At 33.6% G+C, this 20,881-nt stretch overlaps 2 protein-coding genes across 3 annotated transcripts in view; one reads left to right on the top strand and one right to left on the bottom strand.

The window, feature by feature from the left end:
* LOC125067433 overlaps positions 1–9,893 on the top strand; it is a 21,371-nt gene extending 11,478 nt beyond the window's left edge. The window contains exons 2-4 of the mRNA XM_047676043.1: positions 7,837–8,101; positions 8,857–9,027; positions 9,463–9,893. Of these exons, the coding sequence (XP_047531999.1) occupies positions 7,837–8,101; positions 8,857–9,027; positions 9,463–9,742 (716 nt within the window). The 3' untranslated portion in view covers positions 9,743–9,893. The remainder of the gene's footprint in view (positions 1–7,836; positions 8,102–8,856; positions 9,028–9,462) is intronic.
* On the bottom strand, positions 9,281–20,881 carry LOC125067432 (CDK5 regulatory subunit-associated protein 3). Of its 2 annotated transcripts, XM_047676042.1 has the most exons (10): positions 20,822–20,881; positions 20,325–20,738; positions 19,298–19,450; positions 18,553–18,777; positions 17,927–18,052; positions 17,381–17,536; positions 16,563–16,756; positions 16,009–16,180; positions 15,442–15,526; positions 9,281–9,291 (listed from the first exon to the last, which is right to left on the bottom strand). In XM_047676042.1, the coding sequence occupies exons 1-9, from the start codon at positions 20,825–20,827 to the stop codon at positions 15,455–15,457; spliced, it is 1,518 nt and encodes a 505-aa protein (XP_047531998.1). In that variant the 5' UTR covers positions 20,828–20,881; the 3' UTR covers positions 9,281–9,291; positions 15,442–15,454. The 2 variants fall into 2 exon arrangements, with proteins under 2 accessions (XP_047531998.1, XP_047531996.1); XM_047676040.1 differs by lacking the exon at positions 9,281–9,291 and having other exon boundaries at positions 15,344–15,526.

The following is a 20,881-nucleotide window of genomic DNA, read 5'->3' as shown; positions in this document are numbered from 1 at the left end:
AAAGATTTTCATCCGACACATGCAGGTTTCCTCAGATTTTTTTTCATTTTCAATTGAACACATGAAAATTCAATTTAGTTTGCTCAGGGTTGACCCCGCAATATTTGGTTAAAATGATTAGTGTTGCTGGATACTTTGTCGTAGGGCTTTGTAAAAACCCATCTGGGAAGCTACCACCCAATGATCAATACTTAGTATTGTTGTGTTCCGTTTCGAAGGGTGAGTGAGCCAGTGTAACTATAAGCACGATAACATCTTAACTCCCAAAATTAGTGGTGCATTGGCGATGTACGGAATGGTTAATATTTCTTCCAGTGCTTATAACTAAACGTCTACTGGCGGTGATGGCTACTTTATGCAGCAATGGCCCATTTGCCCGCCTGCCTGCGTAACATATGTGTTTATGATGTCCTAGTATTATTGCAAGTAGCTAAAATAATACTAGGACATCATAAACACAATAGAGTTATTATTTTATAATTAAGCAATTTATCCTCTAACATTGAAACTATAACATGCGATTTCATGCAAAATAATCACGTGTAAGCTTACCCACGTGTTTGTACATTAATCTGAATCACGATCATTTTTTATATCCTTGGCATAGGAATCATTAAATAGAGGTTATATAGGCTTCACTTTGTTAAATAAACAATTACTATAGGATTTAAATAAGTTGTAACTTTTTGCTATGTATGCATAGTGCACATTTTTGAAGAGCTAAGAAAACGGTTATGTTTTTAAAATAATCTGCAGGACAACGATTTTTTTTGTTTTTAAGGCATTTTTGTGGAAAAAAAATCAAAAAAATATTGAAATAATATCTTTTTCGGTCTCGCATTTTTAAATTTGGAATGATAATTATTGTTTTAATATAGACAAATAATCCTTGTTTATTCGTTTTTATAAATCAGAAGAAAAATATATATTTTATGATACCTTTTTATTAAATAAATTTTTTAAATTGCATTTTTGACTTATTTTGAAATATCTAAAAAACGTGATAACTCAAAAATGGTTCGCTTTTACATCATGCATATAGGGGTTAAAACTATCACAAATAGCCCTATTACCTCCTAACGGGAATACGTCGAATTACCATTAACCATGTATTTAGTTGTCTGTTGTATGTTTAGGTCAATTTCTCGCATATACAACTGATGTTATTACAACTTACTAATTTTCGCATGCATCACAGGTTTATTATAATTTACTAATTTTGGCCTGTGGCTTTGCCTGCGTTTATGGCAGGCAATCCTAGTTTTTAGATACAAAATAGCTAGCCTGTCTATATAGCTATGTCCTTCTTTGAGGTTCAAGAATGCGTTATACCAAATATTATCAAATTCGTTTCAGTGGTTTAGCTGTGTATGATCAACAGACAGAGATAGAGTTACTTTCGCATATTAATGTAGACGAGGAGGTTCTTAATATTGTACCTTAAAATGTAGAAGAGAAATGAAAACACTTATTAATATTAATAAAATTATTATTAAACTAAATACATAAAACTTATTTAAACTAGTAGTACGCAAATACGAATAATGTAATCGCCTAAGAGAACATATTTATCACGTATCTCATACATACAAGTAAAACTTAAGCATGACATTGGAGTTAGTTTGTTAGCTCTCTGCATATTGGCTTAATTCAACATTACCTAGCTTCATATGCGAAGTTGGTGAGCAATCAGGTTGTACATGATTCACCAATTCCTTTCATAAACATAATTACAAGTCAAATCAGTCTACGTGTAATGTCAAGGCAGCTGTTGTAAAAATGGATTTGAATGAGGCCTGTTTACGAAATTATGTTGAACTCATAGATAAATATATTAGGCAATATGTATTATCAATAACGAAAAAATATATTAAAGGTCCATTGCGAAAAGGTTATTTTTAGATATTTACATATGAAGATAGAGTGTCACACTACAAAGTAATTAAAACAAATGAGCAAACTTATTTATATTGGTGTGCGTGACAGTTACGCTTGACACTCGCCAAACGTCACACTGCTTTACTAGTGTGTGTGTACTTAGTGGCCAAATATTAGGCTATTTTTTTCACAGCTTTAACAGTTTATCTAGAAGTATAAATAATTAATCAAACGGCTGTATCGATGTTGCACAGAAACCCGGGTAGATTAAACTCTGAACACACTTAGATTTTTCGTTAGATTGGAATGTTATGGATCTCTTTATATCTACAATGTTTATCGTAACTATGTGTCTATTTGGCGTTTATTTTTGGCTGCGCTTTTATAGCTAAACGATAGAAGCATTCTTTGATTAGTAGGTAGAAAGGTCCTACAAATATAAAGTACTTTAGGTGTTTCTTTTAGGTGTTCTTCCATTACTATCATTAGCATAAAAATATATATTAAACGATCGTACTCAAGTGTTCGTCTAAAAATAATTGTTCCTTCATTTAAATTTCATCGTAGCACTACTTTTTGCCTGCAAGCAAATGTTTTTGTAGCAATGTTTTGCCTGCAATATCATTAAATATAAATAAAAAAATTCTTATTATTTATTTATCATTAAATATTAAGTTCACACCTTGTTTTAAGGCTCTAAGTATGATATAATGTAAACTAAAATTGAAACCATTGAAATAATCGATAGAAAGGATTGTAAAATGGCAATAACGTCCTCTTACTTGAAATATATTTCCTTTTTTTGCGTAAAGGTTTAGACTCCTTCTTATTCTCCGTAAGAGTGCATTTGCAAGTATTTTTTACGTGTTTTATATCAAGCTTATTAATATATTTTACAATAATGTTCTTCAAGAAGTAATTGTGGTAGCAATGATTACATGTCGCGTTATTCAAACAATCGCGATGCCGTGATAAAATTGCTTCTCAGTCATTAATGTCATGTCATGTCATGGTTACCTAAAATTCCAAATAAATAAACCGGTCGGACAGTAAACAGAAAATTATATAATTCGACCTCAAAAATACGGTATGCAATTCGTGCCATATCCGGTTCTCACTGCACAATCTCCGAAGTATTTTATTGGAACATTTGCAATGTCAGGGTATCAAATTATTGCTATTGCATTAAACACATACTTAAAATGCCTCAACGCATGAATTGCAGCTACAATTTTCAATTCAAGTTTAATTGCAGGCAGCACTAATAGACATACATATTAAACGATATACACACGATTAAAACAAGACGTTATATAATTGTTAGCTACCTGACTCGGCTCACGCGGGTAGAATAAGGGTCTATAAACAACTTATAGATTGAAGAAATACAAGATAAACAAACATTTTGTATTATTCCGGCTAGGAAAGTTGACATTCTAGGCCTTTCTCTTCTTTCGCTCTGTTTATTGATGAAACCCGCTTTAAAATACGTTGCGTGGTTTCAAAGATCCAAACGTACAGATGACGGGAAGCTTACGGGACTTTGTTTTGTACTATGCAGAGATTTACGATTGCCTTTTTTTTTCTTCAGAATACAAACCAAGACAATGTCTATAACAATTACAAAATTTATCGGAAACTCGTAACAAAATAGCGTATCACTTCATCCATTAGCCGGCTGTCAGCAATTCACGAATGAGATACGAAGTGAATTCTTGCAGAATTGCTCGGTGGACATATTTATCTTGGACAATACAATATCAAATCAACTAACTTCTTTTTTTACTTTGTCAGTCATTTTTGTCCTATTACGACCAGTACCAGTGTTAGAAAAACATAATAAAACCAAGTCAAATTTATTTATTACCACCAGTACCTATATGCAAATAGGCAACGACAAAACCATTCTGTACCTTTATCCTGTACCTATCCTCCTATTCGTCAAATAAAAAAAAAACCAAAACGTATTTTTTTTAAATGATCAGTTTTGAATTTCGACAATTGAGCGAATGCACTAGCATAATGCATAATATTTGTCTGTGACACTTTATAATTACGATAATTACTATAATTATAAAGTAACACAGACACATTCTTAATAAACTGCGAACGCACAAGGATTCACTTCACAAACATTCTTGTAATAACCCCAAGGTGAACCAGTGTTATTACAAGAAACGTCACATTTAAAATTAATTTCTACATACGTTTTATAACGCATTAGCAAAATCAGGGTCTAAGGTTAATAACATACCTACATTGTAATAAAATTTAATTTTATCGTTCATGTCTCTTGGCATTGTGACCATGTTCCTTTATCATTTTTTAAACATAAAAAGTCGTCGACCAAAATATCTAATGTATTCTATGCATTAAACTAAGAATACTCAGAATTCCCACAAATATATTACTTAGATAAATGCTCGAAGAAATGTATTCACATGAATTACAATAAATCTGAATTCAGTCTGAATATATTTTTCAAATGATCCTAATATTAGTACAAACAATCCTAAAAGTATGTACATATATATTCATATATTCTCTCCAATTACTTAATGCTCATAAAATATTTAGTTAAATAAAGTTATATAAAATATATAAAAAAATAAAAAAATTGTCAATTTAATTTTATTAGGCTGCAGATTCCAAAGACCTTGTTTCAAATGTCGTGTCGAGCCAATAAAAAAGTTATCGACTGTTCCTGTTATTCCTCGAAAAGCATGTAAAGCTGTTTGTCCTGCGCCTGGTTTTACTCCGGTCGTGTTGGATTTCCATTTTATCAAAGGGAATATGGGAATTCATATCTCGCCTGTGTTCACGCTGAGTGCTTGTGCAATGTGCACTTTAATATCTCCAACGCAAATGTCCCTACATGTTAATTGTACTACAAAAACTCAAATCAATTTATTTTACTTATTTCTTAAGCTATTAATAATACACTAACTTGCAGAAAACTATCTTGTTAAACTCGCCTCATTGTCACTAAATCATTTCTTGTCACATTTACATTAAAGTACTTATTTAAATGTATTTTTTCTTTCCTCTTTATTACAATTATTGTTTGTTCGTACATGCATAAATAGAAACTCACTACTCTTTAAGAGAAAATTTCCTGTCTATATCTGTATTTCTAATAAACGGTTAAAAAATATCGCACATTATTTCCGACAACATTTTATCTTACAAATATTTATTGACTTACTATAAATTGATTAACTATAAATCATATGTGTGTTCTTTATAGACCGACTACGCACTTTAGTACTAGATACTTTGTAATCGTAATTACGAAGAAAACTGAGTTAAGTCCAAAATATAAAATAACCATATCCTCAATTTAAGTTATAATTCTTAAATTGCAATTGTGATGCTGTCAGGAAATAAACTACTCGCAATAAAAAACTCAACCCAAATAAGAGAATGATAAACAAAATCAACGGCCTTTTTTATTAAAAAGAAAAAAAAACATCGCTTAAACCAGATGCATCTTTAAATGTAAACCACAAACAAAAAGTACGAATGTTAATACTCCAGTATAAGTCTACTTTATCATCTTTGTTGTTGAATAATTTATTGTTCAATTTTCGAATAAAATTATATTCATCCATTAATTACTAGCATATTGATCGCCCGACAATAAATCCTCTTTGCATGATAATAAGACTATATTATACATCACATTTACATAAATGTCTACCGTTTTATTTCTTTAATTGAACATCATACAAAGAAGTATATAATATAATAAATTAATTTTAAGCAGGTACATTTTTACATAACTTAACGGTAATTTAATTTAAAGATATGTTTAAAAATTACGATAAATTCTTATTGGGATGATACCGCTACCGAGTTATAAAATGATTTTGTTCTAATTTAATAAATAGCTGTACAATATCTTTATCTCAAAGAAATTATTAGCATTAGCATAGCATTAGCAGCCTGTAAATTTTCCCACTGCTGGGCTAAAGGCCTCCTCTCCCTTTGAGGAGAAGGTTTGGAGCATATTCCACCACGCTGCTCCAATGCGGGTTGGCGGAATACACATGTGGCAGAATTTCGTTGAAATTAGACACATGCAGGTTTCCCCACGATGTTTTCCTTCACCGCTGAGCACGAGATGAATTATAAATACAAATAAAGCACATGAAAATTCAGTGATGCCTGCCTGGGTTTGAACCCGAAATCATCGGTTAAGATGCACGTGTTCTAACCACTGGGCCATCTCGGCTCAAAAAAATAGTAGTATGTATAATTATTGCTAATACATGAAAATATCTAAACTAATATTTTATCTATAATAATAATAAATGCAAACGTAACTCTGTCTCACGGTATATCTGTTGCTGTTTCACTTTCAAATGAAATTTGGTATGAAACGAGCTTAAACTACAAGGATTGAAGAATATGGGTTACAATGCTGATCCTAATATACTACAGAATGTCTTTATATACAACGTTCAAAGATTTTTGAGACTGTTGTGTGATATCGATCTATATTAAATGTATAATGTAATCAAGGTACTTAATTGGATAAGGATTACTGTTGTATTGTTTAAAATCGCTTCGTAAATAAGCCATTATTTCTCGTAAAAGTAAAAGATAAAAAATGGTTATTGTGGGTTATACCTAAGAGATAGACATATACCATCGCGAACTTTTTTGTAGATTTTTTTAAGGTTTACTATGCTATATTACATTATTTTAATCTATCTCGAAGGGCTTAGCCAGCGTTTGCAATGTAACTGTACAAAAATGGGTGTATTTACGAAATCACAATAGAAATCTCTAAAATTATCAGTGTTTCTCAACTATATTATGCATGAATTATACATATAAACCTTCCTCTTGAATCACTTTATATATTAAAAAAAAACGCATCAAAATCCGTTGCGTAGTTATAAAGATCTAAGCATACACAGTGACAGACAAACAGCGGGAAGCGACTTAATTTAATACTATGTAAACGATAACAATGTCTAAAATTAAATAAAAAAGTATATTAATTCATTACTTTTACAAGTTTCATTACAAATGCAAGAGAATTAGCCATTTCACTCCCATTTTCATAGTCGGCTGGTCCATCATTGAGCATTCATTCCTTTGTATACAATTAGCGTGATTGTTCGCAAACATCTAGTGCGTGAAATGCTCTTATTTTTCAATAGTGTGCATTGCGTTACCATCGGCGTACACTTTAGGTAATTGCTCTCTGATATTTTATAGATTTAGATGATCACGATTATTTTTGTTACATATTAATAATTGAATCTTTTTTTTTATGACACCTAACTGAAATATCTACTGAATCAATATACATAAAACTTTTACCAGAAGATACAGTGCATTTTAGAGAAGGTTATTGTGTATAATATTATTTTATAAGTTGCTGTGCTTCCCGTTACAGTTTTAATAATACAGTAGCGTATTCATTTTGGAGACATTTTAAAGCTACGAAAATATTGTACAATTTTGATCAACTTATTACGTAACATCCGAAACAACTTTCACTGCCGTTATAAGTTTCTCGACCGCAAACATGAACTGATTCAATGAAATGACAAAATACTTACTAAAATTAAACAAACGAGAACATTTTAAGTCGTTTCGCCGCAAACATATGCGTGAAAGCGCAAGTAGCATTTACGCAGCCCGATCATCACACTAATTAAGTCAATGAGACATTATTAATAACTTGTTCTCATGCGGCTAAAATGTGGAATGGTGGATACACATATCACACAATATCAGTGATATTCGACACACGCATCACCGCTGAACACGAAATTACAAACACATATTAAGTACATATATGAAAACTCAGTGATGCTTGTCAGAGTTTGTTTCGGAATATTCGTTATCACCTATTCTAACCACCAGGCCACCTTGTCTCAAGCTCTGTAAGATATCGATTAACAATCAGCTCTATCTGAACAACATTTATTTTATTTTCAGATCTGCCGAAACCTCTGAGCTTCGACTCCATATACAATAGTACCAGCTATGCGCAAATAAGCCATATTCTAAGTCCATACAGCACTCCGTTTAAATCTAGTTCTAACAATAATAGTCACAGATATGAAAACACCAAAGCGATTAATTTAGAAAACTTTAATTTTAACGACAAACACGATGGCAGAGATGCTAATATGCTCGTTGGATTTGCACACGATCCATTCAGATATTCTATACCAGAATCTGATTATCTTAAAGGTGTTAGGTAAGTATACGTTTAACTATTTATTTCTTATTTTAATTTGTAGTTGTTGTTCGAGTTTGTTTCACTTGCTGGTAGGGCTTTGTGCAAGCCCGTCTGAGTAGGTACCACCCACTCATCAGATATTCTACTGCCAAATAACAGTACTCTATAATATTGTGTTCCGGTTAGAAGTGTGAGTGAGACAGTTTAATCACAGGTATAAGGGACATAACATTTTAGTTCCCAAGGTTGGTGGCGCATAGGTTATGTAAGGAATGGTTATTATATTTCTTACAGCGCCTTTGTCTATTGGCGGTGGTGACCACATAGCATCAGGTGCCAACCAATGCTATAAAAAAAAACGCCACATGAGCGAGTACGTCGTAGGGCTTTTTTCCCATCTGAATAGGTACCACCCTTTCATCATATACTAGCATACGCAGTAACACTTAGTATTGTTATGTTTGAAGTGTACGTGAGCCAGTGTTGCAGGCACAAGGGACATAACATCTCAGTTTAAGGTTGATGCCGCATTGATTATGGAAGAAATTGTTAAATACGGTTTCATACGGCGCCAATGTCTATGCAATTTCCCATCAGGTTAGACAGATGTTATATACAGCAGACCATGACCTAAGAAGGGTTCCAGTGGTATACTAATGTAGTCAATTAAACGAGAACTACTTTTTTGTAAAAAGTAGATAGTAATTGTTCTTTTTATAATAATTGTAAAACTGAAAACAAAAGGCTATTTATATATGTTTTGTGACTTTCAGAACAATAGATCCAAAACAGTATTCAAATAAAGGAGATCGTGGGAAACGTGGAGTGTTCCATCTCTACAACATGTTGACCTGTGCCACTGGATGTGATCCCATCTCGTACAAGGGCTATGGTTGCTATTGCGGTTTCCTTGGTTCCGGAAAACCTACAGATGGGATTGACAAGTAAGATATGATCGATAATTGAAAATACAATATAATTAAAATATTTTTACTTATGAAACATTCAAGAAACTTGAAAGTACGATACGTTCTGTGTCCAAAGCTTAGTCATACACAGAATAATAATTCTCATATATTTCTAATAAAATATTTTGTTTTACAGAGTAAAAAATTGTAGCGATGTAAACGACTTTCAATTAAATTAATTATAAATTAAAATTCAACATGAAAGCTTCTTATGGATTTTTAAATTAAAATCTAGGTGTGCTATAAACCATGAACTCTCTAATTATATAATATCTAAACCATTCATACACAAGAGTTCCATTTATTATTTTTTTAATTTGACGTCTATGTCGTCGTTAATTTTAAAACAATTAATTATCCACATTGGTTTTACTTCTCGTTTAATTAAGCAATTGTCGTGGCTTTCACCAGCTGCTGCAGACTACACGACGAGTGCTACGAGAACATCTACTGTCCGGTCAACACGGTTTACTTTCAGCCTTACTACTGGAAGTGCTTCAACAGGCAGCCCCACTGCGCTCTAGAGAACTACCAGTCACGTCGCCAGGTCGGGAATAGTTGCTCAGCCAGGTTATGCGAATGTGATAGACGATTCGCTATGTGTGTCCGGAGGTATTCATGTCCCCGTGGTAGAGCGTTCTGTAGATCTGATCCGTTGAGGCTGCTTCAAAATATATTGATGTTCAGATAGCCATTTGGAATTAGGTATGTTCTTCGCCAATTAAAACTATTATTTGCCGATTTATTCTAGGATAAAAATGGCTTATGGAGCTTTAAAACCACTACTAGCATAAGACATTCTTAATCCACAATTAAGAGTAAGCAGTCATAAAAAGATTTAATAAAAAACAGTGTATTTGTGATAACCATACTTTGTAAGTAATTTTAGATATTTTTATTAATGTTTAGAATTTTCTCGGTGTGATTCGTTGTCAGTATTCGTTCCACGCGCTTTATTTTTTCACTTTAATTGTAGTGTTTATAGGAATATTCATTGACGAAAAAGACTGAGTGTCCTTGAATTGTTTTAAGAAAAGTCTTTCCATACGAACAATGAAATACATTTGACGCTTTACTACTTACTGTCCAAGTCCAGTTGACACTCTCTTGCAACAAATATAAGTAAAATATGTACCTCCCATGCCCATGCGGCGTACAGTATGCGTGCGAACTTACGCTTATAACATTTGATTTGAATGTTATAAGCGTTCATCATTCCAGCACATACTAAGGTTAAGGACAAAGCTAGCTGTAAATATACCTCATTTAGCCGTAAAATCTTAGTGATTTCACTTTTATTGTACTAATATTAAAAAAAGTACATATTGTTTGTTTATATATAGTGTTTCCACATCCAATGGTAAGAAATGATTCGCTGGTAGAAAGCTACATTATTCCTAAGTGCTATAGGGTTTAAATTATAGTAATATCATATCATTTTCTTAATTAATAAGTTAACCTAATAATATAAATAATTTTAATGACACGCAATCAAGAAGTTACCGATTAGTTTTAGATTTCTTTAGTAATTATTTAATTTGCCTTTTAATGTATCTATAAATAAATATTGTGACGTAATTAATTACATTTTAATAAAAAGTATCTTGTTACCTCTTCGTGTAAATATAATATAATATTGTAAATAATTAACATAAGTAATACGTTAGCTGTAAATCAAAACTGCTTTTTTATTTTATTTTGGTAATAAGATTTTTTATATTATAATAATCAATATACAATAAACGAAATAAAATATATTATTTTTTATTTATTTATTTTTCACATGTCTTATAGAAATTAATACATTATATATTTGATACTATATACTTCATTTTTGCCTTGTGCAAGACCATCTGCGAAGTACCCGCTCATCACATATTCTATTGCCAAACAGCAATACCTAATGTTGCTGAATTCCTTTTTGAAGAATGAGTGAGCCGGTGTCACTACAAGCACAAGAGACATAACTCCTTTAACATCATATATTATGAGTTTTTTTATGTCATATGTGACTAAGTATCATCATCATCATCATCATGTCAGCCGAAGGACGTCCACTGCTGGACATAGGCCTCCCCCAAAGATCGCCACAACGACCGGTCTTGTGCAGCCCGCAACCAGCGGCTTCCCGCGATCTTCACCAGGTCGTCGGACCACCTTGTGGGGGGCCTACCCACGCTGCGTCTTCCGGTCATCGGCCATCGGTTCTTCGAGCAATGTGCCCCGCCCACTGCCACTTAAGTGTGGCAATTCTTCGGGCTATGTCGGTGACCTTAGTTCTTCTGCGGATCTCCTCATTTCTGATTCGATCTCGCAGAGAAACTCCGAGTAAAGTAAACTCCGTTTTGACTAAGTATATGGACCTGCAAATATGTCACCTAAAGATGACTGATCACCGCCGTCCATATACATAGGCGCTGTAAAAAATATTAATAGTAATGAACCACCGACCTTGGGAACTAAGATATGATGTACTTTAATTGCTCCCTTGTGTAAAGTATTACTGTTTGGTGACAAACAATCTGATGGGTATACTGTACCTACCCAGCTTACACAAATCTCTACCACCCAGCTCAGTGCCGGATTAAGCAACTCAAAGATCGCTTGATCTGATAGGTTCTTAATTATAAAGTGGTACAAAAACCATTTTATTTAGGTTGTATTTTTAGTAGTCCTCCTTATCTAAGATTCAAACCTGGATACTCCAAGTCCAATAACAATAATTGATGTAATGAATAAAAAAAATTATGTCTGGCGGAAATAATTTATATTTATAATGATAAACGCACGACTGATCTGTATCATCGGTATGAAATTGGTTTTATCTTTTCATCTGGTCTAAATTCATTGTTATATCATAATGAAAATGGTTATAGAACCATGAATGGTTAAAACGCGTGCATCTTAACCGATGATTTCGGGTTCAAACCCAGGCAGGCACCACTGAATTTTTATGTGCTTAATTTGTGTTTATAATTCTTTTCGTGAAAACTCGAAAAACGTGAAGGAAAACATCGTGAGGAAACCTGCATGTGTCTAATTTCAACGAAATTCTGCCACATGTGTATTCCACCAATCCGCATTGGAGCAGCGTGGTGGACATCTTATCTTAGTTCCCAAGGTCGGTGGCTCATTACTATTAATATTTCTTACGGCGTCATAGTCTATGGGCAGAGGTGACTTACCATCAGTTACTCGTCAACCTACCTATGTCATAAATATATTTTAATTCGATATATTTTTACTTATTCGTATAATGCCTATGATTAGTGCCTACATTTCGGTATATTTATTTCAGTTTTTTTACGTTATTGCTGTCATAAAATCTTATCTAATAATTACGCGAGTTGTACGCTAGTAATTTTAAAGTCAAGTGCTACCACATGACTGTAAAGTAATTTGCGCAATAAGCAACCGAATGTCACGCGTTATGTCGGTCGTGAAATCAATTAATTTTCACTTTAAAGATGCTTAGACGGATATAAAACCGAATGTTCCTTGAATCAAATTAAATCTAAAAGATCTAGCGTCTGTATTAGGTTTCACAGAGGATTACAATTGTAAAGTGAGTTTAGATTATTCTGTTATACTTATAATCGACTGTTTACTAAAAAATTTAAAATAAATATTGACAGAAGTTTTTTAACTAAGTTTTCGTAATACCTATACAAAAAATATTATGAAATTCATCAAGTACTGTTTACAATACAATTTTTTTTACCAATTTTTACCACCGTGACAACCCAAATGGATGTCTCTTCACGCCACTTCGCCTGACCTGTGACGTCGCTTTCTTGTTCACTTCGTCACGCAGCTTGTGTTCAACAATACTATTGTTTTTATTATACAAATGAGAAGTATAAAGGCCTTCTAATCATCCAATGGTCCACTCATGGAGATTGGTACTTTAAAATATATTAACCATTCCTTGAGTCAATGCACCACTAAGATATTTTTTAACTATTGCCAGTATTACTATGGCTCATTAGAACCTTCGACCCTAAACCCAGTAATACTAGCTACGCCCGTCTTTGAAGAACTGACTGCTTACACGCTTAGATGCAAGTAGCTACTTGTTCTGTTGTATGTATGATAAGGATTATTTTTCCGTAAAAAAAATCTATATTATTATCACTTATTGTTATTATATTATTTAAGTAATCATTACAATATATACTAAAAATATAGAGTTCTCCCCCATAAATCCTACTCTTACGTAGTCTATGAGACTGAATGAACAATGAAATTCTCACTGTTCATTAGATATAGATAATTTTAGTACCTACTTTTTATCAATTGATACCAATTTGTTTAAGCAGTTCGATATTCTCAAGCTGGGTCCGCTGCGCCCTTATTTGAACAAAACTTTGTTCGTAAACATAAATAAGAGACATGGCCGTGACGTGGTCAATCAAAACCTCTCGAACATGTTTGCCAGTTTGCGAAAAACATCAGCCGCGCCTGCGGGAGGAGGAATCGTTCATTCTATAGGATATTCCAAATTATCTATTATATTCATTATGGCTTTGCGAAGAAATGGCGTTTAGAATGTCGACGAAACGGAATTTTGGAAGTAAAATTAAAGTGGATCTACATAAGTAGCTCAGTTTAATAGTGTCGTTTTGTAAATAAAAAAACATTAATCAAGAACTTTCAGCAGAGCAAATTATTGCTATAATATTTATTTTAAATGTTTTAGCTATTAGCAAATCGTATGGAATACATTTTGTTTATACTTATTTATTATATAGACGTAGGACAGAGACGAGAGATGAGAGATAGAAGTGTTTTGGTTTTTATTGAGTGTAAAAATGTTGAAAATTGGAACCCAGAGACTAGATCGCTATTAACCGCATCGATACGCGACAGCTACGTGATGTTGTTGGGATGTAATATCAAAATAAAAAATCGAACAAGTCGCAGCGGCCGGGTAATGTTCAATCGTTCAATGTTTTATTCAAAAAGTGATGCAACAGACGCTTAACAATATCAATTCTAAAAACTGTTTAAAGACCTTAGACCTTAAGTCCAGCAACTCACTGGCAATTTAGTTCCAACTGCGACAACCCTGTACTTGTACTGTTGTCATGTTTTATTTAAAAAAAAAAAAACAAGACCAAGTACGTCTTGTTTTAATTGGTAATCCACCTATAATTTTTACAGATGTCATCACGAATCCCATATAGATCAATAGTGATGTTTTTGTTAGTTCTTCTTCTTCTTGACGTAATTAGCGTCGCAGCACTACCAAAAGGATGTATAACCTCAAGACGGAAGAAAGACAAATCTGGAAAGTACATCTGCTTTGAAGTGGCTGACGGTTCTCATGAATACTACTACTACTATCCACATTATAACTACTACCCATATTTTTTTTACTACCCATATTATTATTACGGCTAATAAATGATATGAAAGGTTTTTTTTTTTTGCCAAACTCCTTCATCCTTCCTCCTCTATGTTTTGACTTTAATACTTGACAGTTTTTGCCTCATTGGTCTGTAAATTTATTGGATACAGTAAAGTTATTGCGTTTACCTTCTCAGCAGCAAGGAGGGAAGATTAACGAGTGTGCACTAGAGTACCTCGGGAAGAAGACTATTAAAAGGATGAGGGAAAACAGAACGCGTATTAACTTGCTTTACTGTGCATGTGCAGGTGTAACCGCAAGAACTCAAGATAACGTCATCCAGTAATAATAAACTAGAAAAGCTTATTATTTAAAGTGGATTTAAGCTTCTAGCAGCAGACAGTTAGGTATTAGCACCAGGATGGCATGTCTTAGTTTCTTTGTCTCTCTATAGCCTATTCCAATGGAAGTAGGAAAAAAGATAAACAAACCTTACTATTTCATGCGATTTGCTTATAACTCAGCTATGTTGTGCACTACTAAGAGTTTATGATTATTATATCTTTATTTATGATACAACACGATTACTCTTAGCTACTAATTTCCACTTTAATTTTACTTCCAAAATTCCAGTAACAGTTTCGTCGACGTTCAAAACGTCATTTTTTTCGCAAATCCATAGTGAATATCATAGATTAATCAAGCTCTCGACCAATGATATCGCGTCAATTTGCTGTCAATGTGGTTCATTTGGCTTTTTTCCCGTTATGGTTGGAATAGGGTATAAATGAACGTGAACGTATCAATTACTTTAAGGAATATTATTTCGAATAATACTGTATAAGAAATGTATAAGACTTAAGCTTTGACATCTTTGAAAATAGAATTGATTAACCATTACAAAAAACGTTTACAGTCTCAAGATATGAATTAAAAACTTGCTAATAGTCAAAAGATTTGTATTATAAAGTTTAATTACAAGTAGCCAACATTAAAAAAATATATGTATGTTTCCGTCGCTATGGATTTTCCTTTCATACGTTGTTGCTATATTTACAAGAACTTCACGCCGCCGATGACGTTGACCGGTCTTCCTTTATATTTTTTCGATATCTCACTTTGGATCTAAAAAAACAAAAAAAAATTAAGTACAAAAAGGACTTAGAAAATAATTATTTATTTATTTATTATGACCCTACAATTCAACCTACATGTCGTAACTTGCCGCAACTTCAGACCGACTAAATTAAAGTTAGTTTAATTGACAGTTTTTCGATTATATACAACTCTATCTACATAATACTACTAGTGTAGTGATCTTTCGGTTTCGGTTTCGGCTCAATTTAGCAAAAATACGAGTTTTGGTTGGCTGCCATCCAGCCGAAACTACGGTCCGAACTGAAACTGAGTTCGAAAAGTTTCACGTAGGGTTTAGACGTGTCCGGTGCTCTCTATTTTGTCTAGTTTATATGGAATTTATAAGTATGATATGGAAGTTTCGTTTTCGTTTTCGGCCGAAACTAAGACCGAAGCCGAAATTCGGTTTCGGCCGGAAACGCGTTTCGGTCGGACTCTAAATACTTCATGTGCAAGTGCAGCGTGCTCACGTCGGCCTGCAGCTCCTGCGTGCGCGCGAGCAGCAGCGCGAGCGCGGGGCGCAGCGCGGCGGCGCGCTCGCTCGCGGCGCCGCGCCGCTCCGCCGCGCGCGTCGCCAGCGCGCCCAGCTTGGCGCACAGCGACAGCTTCTGCTGCAGCTGCGCCGTCAGCACGTCCACGTACCTGTGACGGGATACTTATACTTCTGTCCTGCCGATTTACGTGGCGACGTTGCGCCCGTCACTCGGTTTTTCACAAAGAGACAGAATTCGCTTCCGTATAAAAATATTTATTCTAGAATAAAAATACCCATAGTGTCTCAACTCAAAGAGACAAAAATAATAGTAGCGATCGATCACAACTTTATTGTCTAATCTTACATAATTCGAGCATTAATCTTCAGCCACAGAGCGAGGGGCTGCGAGTTCGTTCCTATTGACACGAGGTGACTCGGTCGTCGAATTTAAACAACGGCAGTCAATGACAAAGACTGGTACACATTTCATTTGGTAGTCACTTCCCCTCAGGTGAGCGTCCTGCTCCTTGCCACGTATAGCATACAGACCTGGGCGAATGTTTGACGTTGTGCAGGTGCGAGATCTCCGTGGCGGTGACGGCGGCGGCGGCGGCCTGCACGGCGGCCAGCATGGCGGCCAGCGCGGCCTCGCTCTCGGTGGGCAGCTGCTCGATCAGCGAGAACGTCTGGCTCTCGTTGGCGGCGTTCGTTTCGTAGAGACGCATCTTCAGAAATGATTCCAGCTGGGAATGTATGGGAATCATATTTTAGTAACATAGTATATTTAAATACTAAAATCTATGTATAACAAGCTTTAATTCAACTCTAATTATTGGAATTGAAAGGACGATGTTTAGGAAGCGATTTCGAAGTTCGCCTCGTCTTGTTGGCTGTTGTATCGCCTTGACGTATTAAGATGAATATTATTTGCTAAAGAAATAAATCGAATACTCATTAGGTCATTTTCAAGCATTAGCTCCTTTTACGCAATCGAAACTAACAAGCCAAGTCATAAAGACTCTAACTTTAAACCCACGATCTTAAATCTTTTAAGGAAATAAAATGTCGAAAACACCTTTGGCGCAGGTAACAATACAATTTAATTAGAATTACTTACTAATTACGCAAAAACATAAATTATTTGAAATATTATTTTTTATCAAAACTCAAATCGCATCGCATCATTTCCTTTCGAATCAACCCTTACAAAACGGGTCTAAAAACAAAACAGACTGTTTAAAAATATCAAGAGAACTTTTGCTTTCTATGAAAATAACTAAATAGAAGTTCATTATTAATTTTATGCAACTGTTAAAAAATTTCCAGCATTCGACCCAAAAATATGACATAACTGATATTAATTATACCTCCACGAGCTGATCAATGAACTGGTTCCTGGTGGGCGTATTGTCTAGCAAGGTCAAGGCGTCCCTGCCCCGCGCTACACCGCCCCCCACCCCCTGCTCTTCCACGACAATGCCTGATTCGTCTAACGATATCGCTGCTACATCTGCTGATACATCCTAAGGATAATAAAACACGTTTAGCGTATTTTTCATGTTTACTTCCGTAGTATAACCTAAGTTTGTATTGTAGTCAGATGACTAGGTGGTAGGGCTTTGTGCAAGTTTGTCTGGGGTACCACCCACTTATTTGATGTTCTACCACCAAACAGCCATACTTAGTATTGTTGTGTTCCACTTTAAAGGATGAGTGAGTAACTACAGGCTTAAGATATATAACATCATAGTTCCCAAGGTTAGTGGCGCTTAATACTTTTTACAGCGCCAATGTTTATGGGCGATGACGACCACTTACCACCAGGAGGTCCATTTGTCCATCTGTCTACCTACATCATAAAAAAGCCACGTTTTAATAAAAAATATATTATCCTGTATAAGTTATTTACTCACAACTTCAGCAGGAGCCACGTCAATATTACCCCAGTCGATCTCTCCACCGGCGTCTCCATCACCAAAGTCGATATCAGCAGAAGTATCCTCTGCACCAAAATCTATTGTGCTTTCTCCAAAATCAATCTGAAAATAGAATTTATGAAATAACTTAAATCTAAACATACTGCACCATTATTTTTCAGCTGGTAACATTAACATTTTAATGTTCTTTTTTTAAATATCACTAAGAAAAATATTCCAATCATGCAGTCTTCTTAATAAATTGACCATGATTGAGCATCATACATCCAAGTATTCAAACTTTATTGTATTAAGCACTTCATACATATTCAGATGAACAGTGTCTTATGACCAAATACTTGATGTACTGGCAACGCAGATTAACACATATTGAACGATAGTGCTCCACCTCTTTCTAAGAGTGTAAGCAAATGTATTTCAAGTCTGGATTTTTTTTTAATTGTTCATGTGTGTTTTTGAACCTTATGATTTAATTTACAAGCTAGTTAATAGACCAACGAAAAATGTACCGTTGAAAGGTATACCAATCAATATTTATATTGCAAAACAGCAATATATAAAAACATTAGATTTAACACAAAAGTTGATTAATAATTACAGACCTGATCACCAGCTGCATCATCTTTCTCCAACTCTATATGCACTGGATCCGGCTCCACGCTCAACGGCGGCTCGCCGTAACTCCATTCATACACAGTAGTGTTACCATGTTCAACAACATACTTGAGTAGAGGTAGAACTTCTGACGCTTGCTCGCCGAGGATATATTTCGTAAATGCAGAGTATAATTCTATGGCTGGCTGTAAAGGCTTGAGTGACTTGCCTATCTGTATATAAAACAAAAATGTTATAAAGGCTAAAACTTGACTTGTGATCTTTGTTAATACAAATAACTTTTCTCGCAATACAAATTATAGCCTACTCCAATGAAAGTACAACAGATATATGTATAATTTGCTTATGGATCTGCTATATTATAAACTACACACTGTTTTAGATAAATAAATTAGTATGTATCTATTTATAGCAAATCCCTATTCCACTTAACTGCTTATGTCCACTTTAATTTTACCACCAAAACAACTTCATGTAACCAACAACCTAATCATGGAATAAACAACAACCACCAAAACTTCATGTAACAACTTTGTTGATATTTCATGAATCCACACAACACAGATCATTCAAAGATTTTCATTTGTCTTTCCTACTCCTACCATTGCAATAGGCATTAGTTTTAAAATGATCTTCTATAGATTTTTTTAAGGTGATTGATACTTTACAACCATCTAAGTACCCCATTGAACCAAACATTATAATTGTAAGTCTAAACTTTAAAGAACCAACCTTGTCATATATTACTGGCAATTCTTGTAACCTGTCAACCAGTTCCCTTTTTATTTTGTCTCCCTTGATACCAAGCTGTTTGCAAAGCATTAAAAATTCATTTTTACTTGATGCTTCATTTTTTAAGTAATCAGCATGTTTTTTATCACACTCCTGAAAAAAAAATTATGTTGTAAGTAAAAACACTCAAAAGAATTTACCAAGATCATCAATTTAGTTTAGACAAATTTTCACATATACTGCCTATATATATGTGAAACCTACACACAGACAAACACCTTTTTAGTCTTGTCATTAATTAAAATAAAACCTCTGGAATCAATTATAATTTTTATCTCATAGATTATTTTGATACATATTTGTTTTATTTTCAGTAAACATTTTATATGGAAAGTAATGCATTTTTGGAATTTTTTTACAGTTAAATTGTTAATTGATGCTAGTTAATTCTTACATTTATTAAATTATACTATATTATATACATTCTTTATTTATAAATAAATAAATATTGCTATATATTGTGAAATAAACAGAAAAATAATTTATTTCAAATATTTTGGTTGAGTACAGGAATGTTTAGATTTTATTGAGAAAATAATATGTAACAGTTTTTAATGAAAAATATTCGAAGGCAATATGCAAATTTCAACAACAAATATTATATGCAGTGTTTTTAAAAAAAAAAATACAATTTATTAATTATTGAATGAGATCTAATAATTCTCTAGAGCAAAAACTCATATTTGAAATATTAAAATAAATCCTTTTTTCAATAAAATAAAGGAACAACCAAGTGGCATTCCACTTTATTACCATTTATTTACCATTGTTAAATACCTAAAAAAACTATCCATTACCAAGACGCAATGAATAAGCTCTTTGCCAATCAGGAAACTTAATTTTTATAATCTATATGCCTGCCTTATAATGTATGTAACATTAGCTGGCTCTTGATTTAATAGTAAAATTGATATTTTGATTACAATTACATTTATAAAAATTATACAACATTGATGTCAAAACTTACTGCCTGCATCTGTTCCTCTTTAGCTATTTGCTTTTTAAATCCAGGAATTTCATAGTTTATATTTCTGACCAACATTTGAGCCGCCTCGGCTAGATACAAGTTATCCTTCTCATAACTCTTTATTATGTCCTGCCAATCTTTCATTCTTTGTGATCCATACCTGCCAAATAAATTCTTGGTGTCCGCTTCTGTCTCTTTGAGTATTTCTATAATTTTCAGACAGTGAAAGTAATTGATATAGCTGCCTGATAAGAGAGCGGCTATGTCTTCATGGGCTGGCATGTCTTGAATGGCATTATTTATTTTTTCTCTCACAGCTATAATGTTCTTCTGCCATTCCTTGTTTACATGACGACGACTCACTAACCAGTCCTGGAGTTTGCCAATATTTATGTCTATGGGAATATTACTTTCCTGGAATAATAAGGCACATACATAATGAATGTTTACCCAAAAAATATATCAATTACATATTTTTTAAAGTTATCATGACTTACGTCCATTTTTTTAGTATTTACAGTAAATAATGTATTGAATTAATATTTGTAAATCTTATT

The sequence above is a fragment of the Vanessa atalanta genome, chromosome 11 (genome assembly GCF_905147765.1).
Source record: "Vanessa atalanta chromosome 11, ilVanAtal1.2, whole genome shotgun sequence".
NCBI lineage: Eukaryota > Metazoa > Arthropoda > Insecta > Lepidoptera > Nymphalidae > Vanessa > Vanessa atalanta.
This window is presented reverse-complemented; position numbering and strand designations above follow the sequence as displayed.

Coding starts and splice junctions, on each gene's coding strand:
- LOC125067432 (XM_047676042.1), bottom strand. Junction 18,053..18,552: donor ATGATGCAGCTGGTGATCAG/GTCTGTAATTAT, acceptor TTCTATTTTCAG/ATTGATTTTGGAGAAAGCAC. Junction 16,757..17,380: donor TCATTGATCAGCTCGTGGAG/GTATAATTAATA, acceptor ATACATTCCCAG/CTGGAATCATTTCTGAAGAT.